The sequence below is a fragment of the Budorcas taxicolor genome, chromosome 13 (assembly GCF_023091745.1).
Source record: "Budorcas taxicolor isolate Tak-1 chromosome 13, Takin1.1, whole genome shotgun sequence".
NCBI lineage: Eukaryota > Metazoa > Chordata > Mammalia > Artiodactyla > Bovidae > Budorcas > Budorcas taxicolor.
In genome coordinates this window covers 21,376,399-21,396,629 of record NC_068922.1, presented here as the reverse complement: position 1 = coordinate 21,396,629, position 20,231 = coordinate 21,376,399, and the positions used below count along the sequence as shown (strand labels likewise).

At 36.4% G+C, this 20,231-nt stretch overlaps 1 protein-coding gene across 3 annotated transcripts in view; it reads right to left on the bottom strand.

Moving 5' to 3' along the window:
* Positions 1 to 20,231, bottom strand: part of PLXDC2 (plexin domain containing 2) — a 449,542-nt gene that overhangs the window by 110,763 nt on the left and 318,548 nt on the right. For all 3 annotated transcript variants that reach the window (XM_052650669.1, XM_052650668.1, XM_052650670.1), the window contains exon 7: positions 8,221 to 8,320. In XM_052650669.1, coding sequence (XP_052506629.1) covers positions 8,221 to 8,320 — 100 coding nt within the window. The remainder of the gene's footprint in view (positions 1 to 8,220; positions 8,321 to 20,231) is intronic.

Genomic DNA, 20,231 nt, shown 5'->3' with positions numbered 1-20,231 from the left:
AATGGTATACATTCCTATATACTGGTTTCCCATACATTTTGCTAAACAATTTAGTTCTCAGAAATAAATAAATTACATAGACTTGCCCTGGGATCACTGTGTTGGGGCTTTTTGAGCCTTCTGCATCCTAAAATTTGCATAGTATCTATTCTATTACTAGGTGCTTAAAATACTAGTTTTCTTTTAATTTCATGCTATACTTTGAAAAGCTCAAACAATGGGCCTGACAGCGAAGCCTCTGGGAGTTTATTACTGACGAAGCAGATGGGGTAAGGGGAAGGAGTGACCTTTTTGCCATGCTAGTTCTGTCACCTGCTCAGATACCTCCAACAGTTGGGAGGAGATGAATTTAACAAAACCAAAATCAATAAGAATGAGTTTTGTTTGATGACCTGCCAATTAATGACAGCTTCCAAATGGTCATTTCTGTTGTATTTCAGACATCTCCCTGTCAAAAACAAGTAATTAGGAATGTATTTACTGGTAGCTCCTGCCAATGCTAGAAGCTTTCATTTGATTCCAGAAATGTATTTTACTCATGTGTCTTCTCGGGAAGCTAGCCAAAATAATGATGAACCAAACATTCCATCTTGTTGTGATGCAGCTTCAACCATTTTATTACATCTTTACAAAACTAAGATCAACTATAATATCCATGAAGGGCTTAAAATTTTTTTTTAATGAAATGAAATAAATCTCTGAGCAGCTAACACATAGAGAATAAAATTCAATAATCAAAATCTTAAGGTAATATGATTCAAAGCATAACCGTTGAGTTGTACTTTTTTAGATATTTTAAACAATATCAGCCGGAGGGACTGAGTGATCATATGGAAGCACCAGGAATTCTTTCCAATCAATATCCATTCTAGTTCAAATGGCAACAGTTTAATGAGTGCCCTGTGGCATGATTAGTGATAATCTAGTTTATTTGTCTGCTTGAAAACTAATATTCATGGAGAGAATGTATGAGTTATTTCCTAAATTGTCTGATTCTTATATTTATATATTTTAATATCTTGTCTGAATTATAAAGTAAATGATTAGCTAACATGTCCTTATCTATGTGTTGCAATGCTTAATGATTGGTCCCTGATGATTATTTCTTATTTTCTTTTCTAGTTCTAACTGAGCCTAGCACACAGCACCATTTAGTGAGAGTACCCTTTAATGCAAATAACATATATTACAAAACTCAATAACAAGTTCATTCCCAGCATAAAGACTCAGGGACAAAAGAGACTCTTGAGTAAAAAAGTGTGCTGTTACAGAAGTCATAAGCTTCCCCCACAAAAATCCAAAGCATGAAAAGAATTAGCCAGTTGGAGCTGTGAAATAAAGCATCTACAATAGAAGATACTTCTGCCTCAAACATTTAAAAATATTCATTTATTCCTGTTTATTTCGCTGCACTAGGTCTTAGTTGTGGCATGTGCACACTTAGTTGCAACATTCGGAACTAGTTCCCTGATCAGAGATCGAACTCAGGCCCCTGGCACTAGGAGCACAGAGTCCTAGTCACTGGACCACCAGGGAAATCCCTGCCTCAAATGGTTTAAAATTCTCTCCATAGTTCTAATTCTATTAAACAATAATATAAGTTAGCACTGGACAAGGCAACATCAAATTTAGGTGACTATGAGGTGCTAATCTGACCCTCTAAGATGTTCCTTTCATTATTCTTTTGTGTCCATAGAAATTCTAAAAACAAAATTTCAATTATGTCAAAATTAATCAGTGATTTCTAATATCCAAAAATTCTTGTTTTTTGCTTCTTTTGAAAAATCAAGACCAATCAAATAGGGTATATGAGAACCATATGTATTAAAGCAATAAAATATCACTTTGCGTAATGCTTTCTATCTTTGAAGAGTTTTATGAGTGGTGACTTGATGTGGAAAATGTCATGATTTCTATTTCTGCTTCCTTTTGTTGAGCCTGAAGTGAGCTAGTGTGTACTTGACAATGGAGTGCCTAATGAAGCTGTGCAGTAAAGAGAAGCAATTTTGTCTTCTGTAGAATAATTTTGAAGTGTTTTTCATTTTAAGGCGAGACAAGGTAAGATAACACAATTTACTGAAGGGTTTGTAGATTGATCCATCATTAAATGAATGAAAAAGTTCTGATAACTTTGAAAATAATAGATGAGGCTCAGTTCTTCTGAAAAAGCTTTAATTGGAGTATATAAAAATCAGGGAAAATACTGTCAACATGTTCTTTCATTTTAGTTACTAAGTAATTATAGTAGATGTGTCCTACTACCAAGTCCAAAATTATACACATTTTTTTTTATGGCAAAATCAGTTAAAGTGGAATGCTTAAATTTGGAAATGTATCACTGAATCATTTCTAAAATCCTAAAGCCTTTCAAAAGGCAAAGAAGAAGTAAAAAGTAGGTTAATATAAATATTATACTTGAAATTTAATGCTTTATTTCAACATTTATGTATGGTTCATTGTCACTGTATTCAATACGGTGACCATAAGTCATACATAACTCTTACAATTGAAATCAATTTAATCCAATTAAAAAATTCAATTCCTCAGTCTCATGAGTCACATTTCAAGTGCATGGTAGTCATGTATCACTAGTAAGTAAATATTGGACCATTCAGATTTAAAACATTACAACAGCACAGAAAGTTCTATTGAACAATATTGGTCTATGCTACTATTTTTTTTTTTTTTAAGAATTAAAGCTTAAGGTATTTTGTATAATAAAAATGCATCTCTGTTTCTGTTTAAGTTACATTTTTTTTAGTCTGTGCACATAATTTTAATCAAATTCTTTGAAAAGTTGCTGCCTATTCTGTAAGTTCATAAGGAAACCATGTATGGTAAACTATATACAATGTTCATTAAAGAGTTCCCTAAATCTCTAAGTATTTTTAAAATATATTTGCTTCCCAAATTATTTTTGAAAATGCTGTTTCTTATTAAGCTGTGAATAATAATAACCAACAAAGTGAAGGCACAAACAGTGTCGGTATATTTAAAATAGTAGATGCCTATAAGAAAGGGACTGGTGTTAAGAAAGAGCCAGTTAATGTATGTTGGTGGGAAGAAAAAAGTGGAGTATTCTAAGGGATTGAGAAATTGTCATTATTTTAACTGTAGTAGAACAATTTCAAGTTAGGTCAGCTGCTTTCCAGATTAGTTTCTAGTACAGGAATTCTACATGCAGGTGTAACTTTGACGTTACTGAAATGACATAGCTTTGAATTTCCAAATAAGCCAACCATGGAGACACGAGTGGATTTTCCGCATTTCTTGCTGGAAATGTTATGCTCATTAAGCTCAGAAGGTGAAGGAAAAGGTGAGGGATGATGGGGAAAGTCAGCACTCTGGAGACTGACTGAAATTCAAAATGTTAAACGGGTGGAGAGAAACAAACAAGTATGAAAGGTATCAGAGCACTGTCCATTTATCTGAGAAGACCTCTACATACTGTGTAAAAGAACCTGGAGGGACATAAGCTGACACTGAGAAACAATTATTCAGTAGCGCTACTTAGCAAGAACGTATGGCAATTATACATGATCTATGAATAGATGACAATGTTAGAACTTTCTGGTAATCACAAGAATATTAGAGCAACAATGAAATACCATATTCTGCATATCAAATCTGTAAAGTTTAAAAAATGATAATAGTGTCTGAGAGCATTTGGGGAAAAAGGGTATGTAATATGACGCTGCTGGAGGAGTAAATTGTTACAGCCTTTATAGAAAACAATTTGTCAATGTACATAAAAATCCATTAACATTTAAGGGTTGCATATTCACTTTTTATGAATTAGATATATGTAAACATTTAAAAAGAGGATGTTCAGTACTGTTGTTTTACTGATAATTAACATGAAAAGCAACGTACATGACAAACCAGTACAGAAACAAATTATATAAATTATGAAACAAAGGAATTTGTTGCAGCTATTGATGGACCACATTTAGACAGGTATTTAGCAGTGTAGAAAAAAAATGTTGTATATAAGAAAAACAGGTGCTAAACATATTTACAGGATAATATCAATTTTCTTCCTGTGTGTGTTTGTATACACTATGAACAAAATACTGGATGAAGATACAAGGAAATATTGATTGTTATCTCTCTGTAGTAGATTTACGGGCACTTTAATTTCCTTCTTTGGGTTTTCTATTACTTTAAAAATTCTCTTGAATTAATATGGACTGTGCTCATAATCCCAAGTATGTTTTTACCTCATATTTCTATAATTTATAAACAAGTTCATTACATGTAGACCTATTTTTCACATCTGTTCCTTTGGAGACTGAACTGACTTATCTCAGTGGTTTTTATTCTGTTTCTTGGTTCTATAAAATATTTTATGAAAAATAGAAGGTAATGCAGACATATACAACTGACAGACACAACAATAGGTTAACAAATGATGTCATAATCAGAAAGAATGAGTTTCAGAGACAGTATCAAAGTGTCCTTGAGTGGAAATTCCCTGTGGCCTCACTCTCCAGGGCACTGGGTCTAGGTATGGACACCTCAGTCAGCACTACTGTCTTTTAAAAGTAACAACATTGATTCTGATGAATAAACAATACATGCAAGTACAAATACAGTGTTCCTTTGTGCCAGGTACCACATGCTATACACACATTGTATCTTTAGATACCAAGATGGTCATTTTGCATATAAAGAAATTATAGAAATTAAATAAAATGTTCAAGGTCTCATGACCAGTATTCACATGACAATATCCCTTAAGCTTTCTGGACTTTTAATTAGATTTTATCTTTTACTTTTTTCAAATGTAAGGATTAATTTCATCATAGACATTTTTCTTTTTTTTGAAGGAGGAGGAAAGGAATTTCTCTTGTAACCTCAGAACTGTTTACTAACTAACAATGCCTGAATTCCCTTTGATATTTTAAACTATCAGACCACCTAATCTTTTTTGAAAGGTAAAGTCTATTTTAATAAGCCATGTTGAAAGTAATAAGGAAAACATTTATTATTTGGAAGCCTTTAAAAACTGAAAAAATATTGTTTTGTTGTCGACGTTATGATGAAAGGGAGGCGGATCTTCATAATAAACAAATTCCATTTGCCTTATAGCTTTTTGAATGCTTTACCAAACCTTTACCAAATCTGATGAGAATGGTATAGTAATTGTGGGTCCACTGGGAAGAATTATTTTCATAGTTGTCATACTTTCCCATGTTGTTATGGCTAGATTAAGCCAAGGATCTAGATCCTATAACCCATGTAACCAAAATGATTGTGTGTTAGTTAGTTGCTCAGTCATGTCCAACTCTTTGTGACCCCATAGACTATAGCCCACCAGGCCCCTCTGTCCATGGGATTCTCCAGGCAAGAACACTGGAGTAGGCTGCCATTTCCTTCTCCATAAGAAACTATAGAAAGAAAGAAAGTGAAGTCACTCTGTCATGTCTGACTCTTTGCCACCCCATGGATTGTAGCCTACCAGGCTCCTCCATCCATGGTATTTTCCAGGCAGGAGTACTGGAGTGGGTTGGCATTTCCTTCTCCAACCAAAATGATTAAAAGGACAGAAAATTGATCTTATGAGAATGAGGTCCTGTGTAATAATGCACCTTGGAATACAGAAGAAATAAAACCACTCATTACTGAAGATAATGATCGGTTTTCCCTAAATTCACTCAGGAGAAGAAAAAGGGGTAACAGAGATGAAAGATTTAAATTCCCTATAAGGATGACTCCTAATAAGGAAGGTTGCTAAGTAAGGGAACAGAATCTTGAAAAGGACTTAAATATTTATCTAAATTCTGATTGTGCAAGTAAGTAGCATATTGATCTCCAGGAATCATCTAATTCTTCAAAAAAAATATTACTTGTGTAACTTGTATTGTGGTATTCTTGGGTTAGCCTAATCTCTGGCATAAATAAGTAAGCTGTTTTTTTTTTTTTCCCCCCTGGCTGAGAATACAATGCAACCATGCAACCATGCAACCATGTCTTTTACACTGAACCTCCTAACAGATACTGTTACACTTTATAAACATGGGAACAGATTTTCAAGGAGATTAAAATTTCTGTTTCCCCAAAGACTGTTAAGTAGAACACATCAATTCCAATGTTCTTGCTAAAATATGGTCCCATCTAACGGCAGGGATGAGTGGAATGGAAACTCAGGACTTCTGTTCCTTCTTGGCAAAGTTTCTCAAGATGACACTGAGGTCAACAGGAAATGTGAACATCAGTCTGGTGCAAAGCCTGCCTCAGAGAAGCTCCTCCCTGAACTCAAAGCTTGAGTACTTCCTTTAGATGAATGCTGAGTCCCAAACTTCAGATGTAATCTGGTCTCAAAATCCAGATTAACTTTGCCAATTTATTCAATGAAATTTATACTTGAGAAGGATATTTTCCCCTCCAAACATACGGGTCACCCTATTACAATGTCACAGGGAGCAAAAATTGCATTTAGGGATGCTGCTGTCTGAGGACAATTTTGTCATGTGTCAGTTCTGACAGTTTTGTTTTCAATTTGTTACTTTTCCCATATATTTTTTAAGTTGATATGTCATATTTTCACTTTTATTCAATTCAATAAATTTTCTATTCCATTCCTTCTTTTTTTTTTTTTTGGCCTCACCTTATGCGGGATCTTAGTTCCCTAACCAGGGACTGAACTCATGCACCCTGAAGTAGCAGTGGGGAGTTGTAACCACTGGACTGCCAGGGAAGTCCGCTCTGACACAATAATTGAATATTAAAATACATTTGCAAAAAAAAAAAAAATTCTTTTACTTTGGTGGATCTTCTTCTTGAAACAATAATATATCAGAATATCAGTGTGTACCAGGATGTCTTTTGAGGAAGCTGCAAATAAAATTCTTTCTGGGATGAAAGAAGCCACAAATAAATTAAAACTAGAGATCCTTTTACTTGAGTGATAATCGACTCAGGTCATGCTTGACTGAAAACCTCTGAAAGGAAAAATGTGAGAACATTCCTCCTTACACAGGAATCAACTTGGCCTCTCCCAGGGCTCAGCCTCTTGTTTAAGAGTTCTGTCAGGATGTCTTTATGTTGCCTGCACATAAGGATATGTCTCTGCTCTGTTCACATTACAGGTTTGTTTCTGGAAAATCTGCCTTGATTTAACAGTTGGCTGGAATATTACCTCCCGCAAATTCTCAGTGAACAAGGAGAAACAGCCATGGAAGATTCACTGTCTTCACCAAACAGAACTGCCACAAATGAATGTCATTCTAAACTGTAATTATAAGATACCCCCTATAATGTTTCCAGCCAATCCACTGCTCGGAAAAGTCTAATTTGCACTGCATTTACTTTCTATATTCTAGAGATGACAATAATTAAACAGATGTAGCACAAGTCAAGAACAAACAGCATACACATGTGATAAATTAAGTCTACCGCTATAAGGAAATAAAAGAGGAACAAGACCTTTGAACAAAAGGGAAAGGAGTGATCTAATCTTGAGATGTATTATATTGTAACCTCTTGCTTTACATGAACACATCCAGGACACAAATAATAATCACCTTTGGTACTACCATACCCAAGCAACATTTAGGGCTATTCTTGAAATAGAGGGAGGTTTCTAAAAAACAGAAGCTTTCAAGAAATGGCTATTTACATGATCAGAAATATTACAAATGGCACTTACATTTTTGATTTTTAATATGATGACCAGCTGCCCAAGTAACATATATGTTTTTATTCTAAAAATATAAACTGCACTAGAAAGGCAAAAGTGATTTAAACCAAAAAATAAACTATATTATGTGGTAGGTATGGCTCCATCAATATTTTTTAACCTCAATTTCTATACTTTTTAAAATAAATCTTCCTTTAGACTCTCAAATAATTTTATAAGAACTTGCTAAATATAGACTGGCACAAAGCTATTCTTTTGCTAAGAAATTTATGTAAACTAAACAAAGTCACACAGCTATCAATCATATAACTTGTCACTCTTTGAAGTTCTTCTTCCAATTAATAAAAGAAATATATCTGCACAACCAAACTATTCCAAAGAATACAAGCTCTCTTGGCTTGGCTATTTAATTTCACTCCTCCTAAATTATTAGTTCAACACTACCAGAGAGATAGCAAATGCCAATTAGACTTATAAGCCAAACAATATAATTAAGCAGCAGCAATTAGCCTAAATCAACCTCCTTTCAATTTACCCCTACAGCACTCAAACTCTGAGATTACCCTTCTTCTACATACTGGGAATTTGTTGGATCCTGTGGACAACGACAAATGCATCTGACAGGCCCACTTTTACTGGATGATTGGTCGAACTTATCTGTGTGACCAAGACAGGAATCTGGAAAAGAAAAAGCATATTGTTATGAGTTAGATTTGAATTTCATTCAGGGGTTGGGGTGGGGAATGTGATCATCCTGTTTAATGGATAAAATTAGATGATGGAGATGAAGGGACAGAAAGAGCAGGAAATAGTAAAGAAAAAAGACATAAATATCTGAAAATAACATCTGTTTAGAGCTATTTGATGGGTTAAAGTGACAAGAGGGTTCCTATTCCTATAGATGGGGCTATTTGATGATGAAAATAAGATTCTCAGGGAATCAAACGGATGTTGAATGCTGAAAACTTATCACACATACAGGCACACCATGAATGCATGCTATCATTTCAGAAATACAGATTTTTTTTGGTATCATTTGTTTTCCCTAAAGACTCTATTATATATTCATTTTCATAGTTTAAAAAAATCCTTGTTTTCAAGTGGCCTTGTGGATATAAAATGTAGAGAAAGATAATAGTGTGCTCTTAACTACATATTATTAACATACATTTGATTATTACATTGATTAAAATTAATATTAATAGATTAATTAAAATAAATATTAATATAGTTTATTAATATACAGTGAAATTTGGCAGTTGTTTGTTAATGGATGACAAACCACTATCCTAGGTAAAACTCATATGGGAAACACATTATTATGGGTCAGTTTAAGGTAATATCTCCTAAAATTAAATCTCAATAGAACCAAAATCTGAATATTATAGACATCTATAATGCATTCATTTTTAAAAATTAGGACACACTGAGAATATACTAAACATGATACAACAGTAGTAAGACAAATTCTTACTAGTAGTCATTTTTTCTAGATGAAGAAAAGAATCAATAGAGGTATGATTACTATTTTTACTACCAGTTTTATAGAGAAAAAAAAGGGGAATGAACAATTCCATTCACCATTACAATGAAAAGAATAAAATACTTAGGAATATATCTACCTAAAGAAACTAAAGACCTATATATAGAAAACTATAAAACACTGGTGCAAGAAATCAAAGAGGACACTAACAGATGGAGAAATATACCATATTCATGTATCAGAAGAATCAATATAGTGAAAATGAGTATACTACTCAAAGCAATCTATAGATTTAATGCAATCCCTATCAAGCTACCAATGGTATTTTTCAGAGAACTAGAACAAATAAGTTCACAATTTGTATGGAAATACAAAAAACCTCAAAGAGCCAAAGCAATCTTGAGAAAGAAGAATGGAACTGGAGGAATCAACCTGCCTGACTTCAGGCTCTACTACAAAGCCACAGTCATCAAGACAGTATGGTCCTGGCACAGAGACAGAAATATAGATCAATGGAACAAAATAGAAAGCCCAGAGACAAATCCATGCACCTATGGACACCTTATCTTTGACAAAGGAGGCAAGAATATACAATGGAGAAGAGACAATCTCTTTAACAAGTGGTGCTGGGAATACTGGTCAACCACTTGTAAAAGAATGAAACTAGATCACTTTCTAACACCATACACAAAAATAAACTCAAAATGAATTAAAGATCTAAATGTAAGACCAGAAACTATTAAACTCCTAGAGGAGAACATAGGCAAAACACTCTCCGACATAAACCACAGCAGGATCCTCTATGACCCACCTCCCACAATATTGGAAATAAAAGCAAAAATAAACAAATGGGACCTAATTAAAATTAAAAGCTTCTGCACAACAAAGGAAACTATAAGCAAGGTGAAAAGACAGCCTTCAGAATGGGAGAAAATAATAGCAAATGAAGCAACTGACAAACAACTAATCTCAAAAATATACAAGCAACTCCTGCAGATCAATGCCAGAAAAATAAATGACCCAATCAAAAATGGGCCAAAGAACTGAACAGACATTTCTCCAAAGAAGACATACAGATGGCTAACAAATACATGAAAAGATGCTCAATATCACTCATTATCAGAGAAATGCAAATCAAAACCACAATGAGGTACCATTTGATGCCAGTCAGAATGGCTGCTATCCAAAAGTCTACAAGCAATAAATGCTGGAAAAGGTGTGGAGAAAAGGGAACCCTCTTACACTGTTGGTGGGAATGCAAACTAGTACAGCCACTATGGAGAACAGTGTGGAAATTCCTTAAAAGACTGGATATAGAACTGCCTTATGACCCAGCAATCCCACTGCTGGGCATACACACCGAGGGAACCAGAATTGAAAGAGACACGTGTACCCCAATGTTCATTGCAGCACTGTTTATAATAGCCAGGACATGGAAGCAATCTAGATGTCCACCAGCAGACAAATAGATAAGAAAGCTGTGGTACATATACACAATGGAATATTACTCAGCCATTAAAAAGAATACATTTGAATCAGTTCTAATGAGGTGGATGAAACTGGAGCCTATTATATAGAGTGAAGTAAGCCAGAAAGAAAAACACTAATACAGTATACTAACACATATATATGGAATTTAGAAAGATGGTAACGATAACTGTGTATGTGAGACAGCAAAAGAGACGGAGATGTATAGAACAGTTTTTTTGGACTCTGGGAGAGGGCAAGGGCAGGATGATATGGGAGAATGGCATTGAAACATGTAAATTATCACATGTGAAATGAATCGCCAGTCCAGGTTTGATGCATGATACAGGGTACTTGGGGCTGGTGCACTGGGATGACCCAGAGGGATGGGATGGGGAGGGGTGTTGGAGGGGGGTTCAGGATGGAGAACACATGTACATCCATGGCTGATTAATGTCAATGTATGGCAAAACCAATACAATATTGTAAGGTAAAAGAAAAATTAATTAAAAACACAAAAAAGAAAAAATCTTCAATAAATAAAGGGACAAGAAATGAAAAGGAAGGGAAAATGCATGAACAAATCTTTAAGTAGAAAAAGCAGCTTGTGGACCATCTATGGGAAATTCATTTAAGAACATATTAGATCAGATATGGTTGTATAAACCGTAATAAATAGCATACCAATAAAAAGGAAGGAAAATAACTTGGAGAGAAGATATAATAAGGGCTATACTGCTTATTTTTGCCTCAACATCATGAAATTATAAAAAGGGTTATTTCATTGAAACTGACCAACTAAGAGGATATTTTAATGTTTCTGAAATTTGTGGAATTATATCAAAACAAGTAAATGGAAGATGACATTTTCCATTTATGTACTAATCAGTATTCTCCTGAACAATGTTGTGGTATTGCCAATTTTATATCAGGGTGCCCAGTTCTTAACTAGCATTAAGAGGTATTCTGATATGTGGACAACAGAAACAAACAAAATCAAACCAAGATTTTTGTCCCTAAAAGTTTATTTACTAAATGAAACTCTGAGATAATTTACTTAGTAATTTCCAAGTCATACTTGGGCTTCCCAGGTTACTCAGTGGTAAAGAATCAGCCTGCTGCTGAAGGAGACATGGGTTCAATCCTCAGGTCAAGAAGATCTCCTGGAGAAGGAAATGGCAACTCACTCTAGTATTCTTGCCTGGAAATCCCCTGAGCAGTAGAACCTGGTGGGCTACAGTCCATGGGGTCACAAAAGAGTCAAACATGACATGGCAACTAAACAAGAACAAGTCATACTTAGTATCAATATATGTGGCTTGAAGTATATTAGATTAGTGGTAAGTATAGGAGCTGGAGTGGCAGGAGGATGATTCTCAGTGAACATGTCATGCATTTAAGGAGAGGGAGAAGAGAGTCACAGTCAACAGAATCATCAAGACTTTTGGTCTTCAGTTCAGTCAGTTCAGTCGCTCAGTCATGTCCGACTCTTTGCAACCCCATGAATCACAGCACGCCAGGTCTTCCTGTTCAACACCAACTTCCGGAGTTCACTAAGACTCACGTCCATCGAGTCCGTGATGCCATCCAGCCATCTCATCCTGGGTCGTCCCCTTCTTCAGCTGCCCCCAATCCCTCCCAGCATCAAAGTCTCTTCCAATGAGTCAACTCTTCAAATGAGGTGGCCACAGTACTGGAATTTCAGCTTTAGCATCATTCCTTCCAAAGAAATCCCAGGGCTGATCTTCACAATGGACTGGTTGGATCTCCTTGCAGTCCAAGGGACTCTCAAGAGTCTTCTCCAACACCACAGTTCAAAAGCAGCAATTCTTCAGCGCTCAGCCTTCTTTACAGTTCAACTCTCACATCCATACATGACCACTGGAAAAACCATAGCCTTGACTAGACAGACCTTAGTCGGCAAAGTAATGTCTCTGCTTTTGAATATGCTATCTAGGTTGGTCATAACTTCTCTTCCAAGGAGTAAGCATCTTTTAATTTACTGGCTGCAATCACCATCTGCAGTGATTTTGGAGCCCAAAAAAATAAAGTCTGACACTGTTTCCACTGTTTCCCCATCTATTTCCCATGGAGTGATGGGACCAGATGCCATGATCTTCATTATCTGAATGTTGAGCTTTAAACCAACTTTCTCACTCTCCTCTTTCACTTCCATCAAGAGGCTTTTTAGTTCCTCTTCACTTTCTACCATAAGGGTGGTGTCATCTGCATATCTGAGGTTATTGATATTTCTCCCGGCAATCTTGATTCCAGCTTGTGTTTCTTCCAGTTCAGCATTTCTCATGATGTACTCTGCATATAAGTTAAATAAGCAGGGTGACAATATAGAGCCTTGACGTACTCCTTTTCCTGTTTGGAACCAGTCTGTTGTTCCATGTCCAGTTCTAACTGTTGCTTCCTGGCCTGCATACAGATTTCTCAGGAGACAGGTTAGGTGGTCTGGTATTCCCATCTCTCTCAGAATTTTCCACAGTTTATTGTGATCCACAGAAAGGCTTTGGCATAGTCAATAAAGCAGAAATAGATGTTTTTCCAGAACCCTCTTGTTTTTCCATGATCCAGCAGATGTTGGCAATTTGATCTCTGGTTCCTCTGCCTTTTCTAAAACCAGCTTGAACATCAGGAAGTTCATGGTTCACGTATTGCTGAAGCCTAGCTTGGAGAATTTTGAGCATTACTTTACTAGCATGTGAGATGAGTGCAATTATGTGGTAGTTTGAGCATTCTTTGGCATTGTGTTTCTTTGCAATTGGAATGAAAACTGACCTTTTCCAGTCCTGTGGCCACTGCTGAGTTTTCCACATTTGCTGGCATATTGAGTGGAGCACTTTCACAGCATCAGCTTTCAGGATTTGAAACAGCTCCACTGGAATTCCATCACCTCCACTAGCTTTGTTTGTAGTGATGCTTTCTAAGGCTCACTTGACTTCACATTCCAGGATGTCTGGTTCTAGATGAGTGATCACACCATCGTGATTATCTGGGTCATGAAGATCCTTTTTGTACAGTTCTTCTGTGTATTCTTGCCATCTCTTCTTAATATCTTCTGCTTCTGTTAGGTCCAGACCATTTCTGTCCTTTATCAAGCCCATCTTTCCATGAAATGTTCCCTTGATATCTCTAATTTTCCTGAAGAGATCTCTAGTCTTTCCATTTCTGTTGTTTTCCTCTTTCTTTGCATTGATTGCTGAAGAAGGTTTTCTTAACTCTTCTTGCTATTCTTTGGAACTCTGCATTTAGATGCTTATATCTTTCCTTTTCTCCTTGGCTTTTCACTTCTCTTCACAGCTCTTTTCACAGCTATTTGTAAGGCTTCCCCAGACAGCCATTTTGCTTTTTTGCATTTCTTTTCCATGGGGACGGTCTTGATCCCTGTCTCCTGTACAATGTCACGAACCTCATTCCATAGTTCATCAGGCACTCTATCTATCAGATCTAGGCCCTTAAATCTAATTCTCAATTCCACTGTATAATCATAAGGGATTTGAATTAGGTCATACCTGAATGGTCTAGCGGTTTTCCCTGCTTTCTTCAATTTAAGTCTGAATTTGTTAATAAGGAGTTCATGATCTGAGCCACAGTCAGCTCCTGGTCTTGTTTTTGTTGACTGTATACAGCTTCTCCATCTTTGGCTGCAAAGAATATAATCAATCTGATTTCGGTGTTGACCATCTGGTGATGTCCATGTGTAGAGTCTTCTCTGTGTTGTTGGAAGAGGGTGTTTGCTATGACTAGTCCATTATCTTGGCAAAACTCTGTTAGTCTTTGCCCTGCTTCATTAGTAGCAAGAAAAATGGCCTCCTGCTTTTCATCGGAGCCAGTGTACTGCACACCTTCAGAGTTCATTCCCATTGCTGGCTATGAGCACAGTGTCCTCTGCTTGTACAGAGAGGACAGCTGTGAAGAGCAGCATAGAAGGGTCCAGAGAAGGAGGAGACTAGGGGCAAGAAGCGATGGAAAGGGAAGAGGACTGTAATACCACTGGCCTCGAACGCTCTTCTTTCACATTTTATACAGTGCATGAATAAAAGCATAGAATTTCTAAAACTCTGCTATTTTATCCTGATTAGATATTAACATGAAAATGTACAAGAAGCTTTTGACTCTCCACATTTTCCTAGAGGCCAGCCAAGTCTTTTAGGAAATGATTACATATCATGTTTAGAATAAAACCACTTTTATCAATTGAATGAAATGCTTAATTTGGGAAAAGATTAATGAGGCCAAGTGTAGGCTTTCTCTTAGATTTCTTTCAGGAACACGTCTGCCTCTCTTCACCTGATACCACCTTATCTTTTCCACTTTGCCTTCTTGGGCTGTTATCTTTTCACTTCAAAACCTCAAAGGTGTGGAGTTGTTCAGCATAAAGATGGTTCATCTACTCACTTACTGCAGCAAGTAATTGGGCCATGTGAGCTCCCTGTGAGTGAGTCAGGCCAGGCTTCACAGCTTATAATGAGAGGCAATTTGTTAAGCTAAATCAGGAGCACGGCTAAAGCTACATTTAAAATGAACATTTTTTTTTTTTTTTTACTAACATCAACAAAGCAACTGTGTGTATGCATATGTATACAAATAAACTGTCTCGAGTTAGAGCTGAGAGTGCACAAAATTAGCACAAGAAAGGACCTGTCATAGTGTCACAGTCCCCTACTCTATAGCAGACTAGGTATTGGATACAAATTACCCAAGTCAGAGAAGCCATAGCCAAGGGTAATGTCCAAGAACAAAAACTCTGAAACTCTACTTATGGAAGCTATCCTTTCTCCAAATTTATATTCATCCTTAAAATGTCTCCTAAGTTAGTTCCTGGGGATGTCAGTCAGGAAGCCAATCTGCATACAATCTCTGAACCAGCTTTTTAAAAATGTGGCTTCATTATTTTCAAAAGCCTATAATACTCACCTTTTTATGATTAAAGCTAAGCTTAATTTTCACTTGACCTCTGTATGATTTGTAATGAATCATAAATTTCTAAGAACAGGTTTTACAATGATATACATTCCACAGGACTGATACAGAAAAGGAGTGTTAACACCAGTTAAAATATGCTCCCACTTCGGCTTACACAAGCATTTGTCAATTCTTTTCTTTTAAGGTGTTTTAATTTTCCTTCCATTTCATATGACACAGATAAGTTTGTTATTTAAGTAAGTATAATTTTTTTTCTAGAAATGATACAGTGAAGCAAATGAAGTATGGAGGCAGAAAAGAGTTGGAATAACTAGGTGAAATTAAGGCAGGAAAATGGTATCAGGCGTCAGCTTAGGGCAGAGCATGCGGGGTTTTGGCGGAAGATTCAAAGATAGAAGTTATTCCCTTTTCCATCTGTGGTATCATTCTCCAGGACACGAGGGCCAGACACAGTACTGAAAACGTGAACTTTTATGTCTGTCTCTATAACAGTTAGGTAGGTAACAGCATGCGAGGGAACAGAATTTTATTTTTTCTGTGTTCTGCCCTGCAAACCTTGCCAAAACATTCATTTGTTTCCATTATGGCCCAGCTATCTATCTAATAGGCAGCACAGCATCTCAGCAAGGGTCTGATTGCAGAGCATGTGCTCCCAAGTATGAATCATATGCCTAGCAGAATGCAACTGGAGAAGAATTACTTTAAACTCATTTTTGTTCACTTGCTAATCAGCAATGTGCTGTCTAAGAGCTTATACATGTACCTTAAAAAAATCCCAAAGCTTACAATTTTAACCACTTACCTTCACTTAACCCTTAACTTCCTACCTCATCTTCCTTAAAAATCTAATTGGGCTTCTCCTTATGCAGTAGGGCATCCAATTTTTAAAAGTCATGCTCTCTTTTATTACTATCAAAGCAACACATAAAGTCCTGAGTATTAGGGCTTAGTTGTCTGAAAACTACATTTGAACAGCAGGGCTTTCAGTTAAATTTGACAATACAAACATCCATTTGCTTTCCTGAATATCGCTGCCAGTTCTCACAATTGTTTTAATTTGCTTCTGGCTTTCAGTTTCTGAATGCTTTTCATATGCCAGCTATTAAGCAATGCACTTAATGGCCTGAAAGCAAAGATGAACCATAAGTTAAAGATATATTATTTTTAATATTATTATTAAAAATTATTTATTTACTTATTTGGCTACATCAAGCCTTAGTTGTGGCACTTGGACTAGGTTGCCCTGCAGCATGTAGGATCTTAGTTCCTCAACACAGCACCTGCATTGGAAGGTGGATTCTTAACCACTGGACCACAAGGAAGTCCCTAAAGCTATATTCTTAAAATGCTTCCTACTCTCATTTTCACGATTGTACCCCATAGAAAATCTGGAAGCAGACAACAGGATGAAATTGACAAGAACAGCTCTATATTAAAAGAGGGGCTTCCAACTTCATTTCTACATAAGTTAGAAATGGTCTAGGGTAGGAAAGAAGAAATTGATGAGGGAGACATTGGAGAGAGCACACCAAGAGTAAATTTTCTAGCCAATCGCCACTGAGTGGAAATGTAGGATGAGTGTTCCAGGGCTTCTGATTTCTCAAGAAAGGAGGCAAATCTATATTTTTATGTGAAATCTTCAAATATTTAGATGTGGGCAACATATCCATTGGATCAGGTGGTTGGATGGCATCACTGACTCAATGGACATGAGTTTGAGCAAGCTCCGGGAGCTGGTGATAGACAGGGAAGCCTGGTGTGCTTCAGTCCATGGGGTCTCAAAGAGTCAGACACGACAGAGTGAATGAACTGAACTTAACATATCCATGTTTTAAATACACATCACTGAGCCCTCTGACTTAAAGACAGCCCATTACTGAACTGACAAACTAGAGTTGGAACATCTGTTAAAAGAAGAGAGTGAGGCAGGTGCTCCCTGAAGAAGCCTGTACAACTTGGCTCAGGATAATCAAAACCATAATGGGGAGTTCTTCTGATATGATAGCTGGATAAGGGAATTTGCCTAAACAGTTGGGAATAAAACACCAAAGGAAAGGAAATGGGATTAGGAAGCATACCCTGGATTTGGGGAGACCTAGGGAAAGTACAAGACCTTTTGCCTCAAGGACAAATTAGCTCTTAGGTTCTGGAATCCTCAGAGCAGAGAAATGGGATATGGCCTGATATGGACAGTAGCCCTGTGTGAAACAAACCTCTCCATGTCATCTCAAAGATTAAAGGGAAGTGGGGCTTGGAAGGAGAAAATGCACCCAGGAAGATCAAATATCTTGTCCAAGGACAACATAGCCCACTAGTTGCAGGGCAGCATTAGTATAAACTTTCTGTTTTAAATATAATTATTTCTTGTAGGTCATTGATTCTTACTTCCTTGCTACTTTATTTATTTATTTTCACTCCTAATATTATAAAGGAAGAATGGTTCAATCTGTCATTTTCTTGTACTGTGGGAAGTTTGAGGAAATGAAGATATTGGGGAGCTTTAGTATGTGAGATAACAAAAATGTATACATGCAAATGATTAGATCCTAAATAAAGCCATGCAGATATAATTTTGCACTTTATGTATTTTAAAATAGAGGGAAGTGATATGATAGGATATAAAAACATCTGTATCTACATTTTTCTTGGAGTTATTTCTTGATAGTTTATAATTAGCATTTTATGGCATCTGGGTTTTCTGAACCCTGTATGATACGTTTATCAAATAAATTATATATATATATATACACACACACATCAGTTCAGTTCAGTTCAGTTGCTCAGTCATGTCCAGCTCTTTGCGACCCCATGAATTGTGGCCTGCCAGGCCTCCCTGTCCATCACCAACTCCTGGAGTTCACTCAGACTCACGTCCATTGAGTCAGTGATGCCATCCAGCCATCTCATCCTCTGTAGTCCCCTCTTCCTCCTGCCCCCAATCCCTCCCATCATCAGAGTCTTTTCCAATGAGTCAACTCTTTGCACGAGGTGGCCAAAGTACTGGAGTTTCAGCTTTAGCATCATTCCTTCCAAAGAAATCCCAGGGCTGATCTCCTTCAGAATGGACTGGTTGGACCTCCTTGCAGTCTACGGGACTCTTCAAGAGTCTTCTCCAACATCACAGTTAAAAAGCATCAATTCTTTGGCGCTCAGCTTTCTTCACAATCCAACTCTCACATCCATACATGACCACTGGAAAAACCATAGCCTTGACTAGACGGACCTTTGTTGGCAAAGTAATGTCTCTGCTTTCCAATATGCTATCTAGGTTGGTCATAACTTTTCTTCCAAGGAGTAAGTGTCTTTTAATTTCATGGCTGCAGTCCATCATGGTCAACAAAAGAGTCTGAAATGCAGTACTTGGATGCAATCTCAAAAATGACAGAATGATCTCTGTTCGTTTCCAAGGCAAACCATTCCATATCACAGTAATCCAAGTCTACGCCCCAACCAGTAATACTGAAGAAGCTGAAGTTGAATGATTCTATGAAGATCTACAAGTCCTTTTAGAACTAACACCCAAAAAAGATGTCCTTTTCATTATAGGGGACTGGAATGCAAAAGTAGGAAGTCATAAAACACCTGGAGTAACAGACAAATTTGGCCTTGGAATACAGAATGAAGCAGGGCAAAGACTAACAGAGTTTTGCCAAGAAAATGCACTGGTCATAGCAAACACCCTCTTCCAACAACACAAGAGAAGACTCTACACATGGACATCACCAGATGGTAAATACCAAAATCAGATTGATTATATTCTTTGCAGCCAAAGATGGAGAAGCTCTATACAGTCAACAAAAGCAAGACCAGGAGCTGACTGTGGCTCAGATCATGAACTCCTTATTGCCAAATTCAGACTTAAACTGAAGAAAGTGGGGAAGACCACTAGACCATTGAGGTATGACCTAAATCAAATCCCTTATGATTATATATATATACACACACACACACATATATATATAGTTTCTGGGATGCATATACATTATATTAACACATGTTAAGCATTCTTGCATATACAGCTATAGCCATAACAGCAAATCACTTCATACCTAAATGGCAATTGTTTCACTGTTCAGTTCTTTTTGGCTTTCTCCTTTTCCCTTGAATTATTTATTTATTTTTCCTATAAATTTTACAAGCTCACTAAGTGTTCATCTTTTAATACTTTCAGGATGATTACCATGAATGAAGGATCATTACAGTTTAAGTAAGAGAAATAGTCCTCAAAGAAATTTTAAAAATGCATTTAGGTTTCCAGTTAAACCTACAACTAATTGGCAATGATTTATTAATTATGCATTCTGCCATAGAAACAGTAAATGTTACACTAAGGAACATTAGGATGAAATACTGATATGGTAGAAAAGATTAAAAAGTAATTTTACCTAATGAACAGTAAAGTTCCTCTATATATACTTCCTCTAAAATTTGCTGCAGGATGAGATAATAAGTATTGGTGTTCAACCATGAAAATGGATAAAGTAGACTAACTCTAAGGTGGGACATGTATTCCTCTATGGCCATGTAAAAAGACTGCATGACTTTTCTTTTTAATCGTATTGTCTGAAATTTCCCATGAACTGGTGAAAAAAAAATAATCAAATTTACAATAGTCACAAAATGGATCACTTCCTTTCCGAGTCTGTATCTGAAGTAGCAATAAATTCAAAATATAATAGGAGAAGAAAGATGAAACAAGTTAGA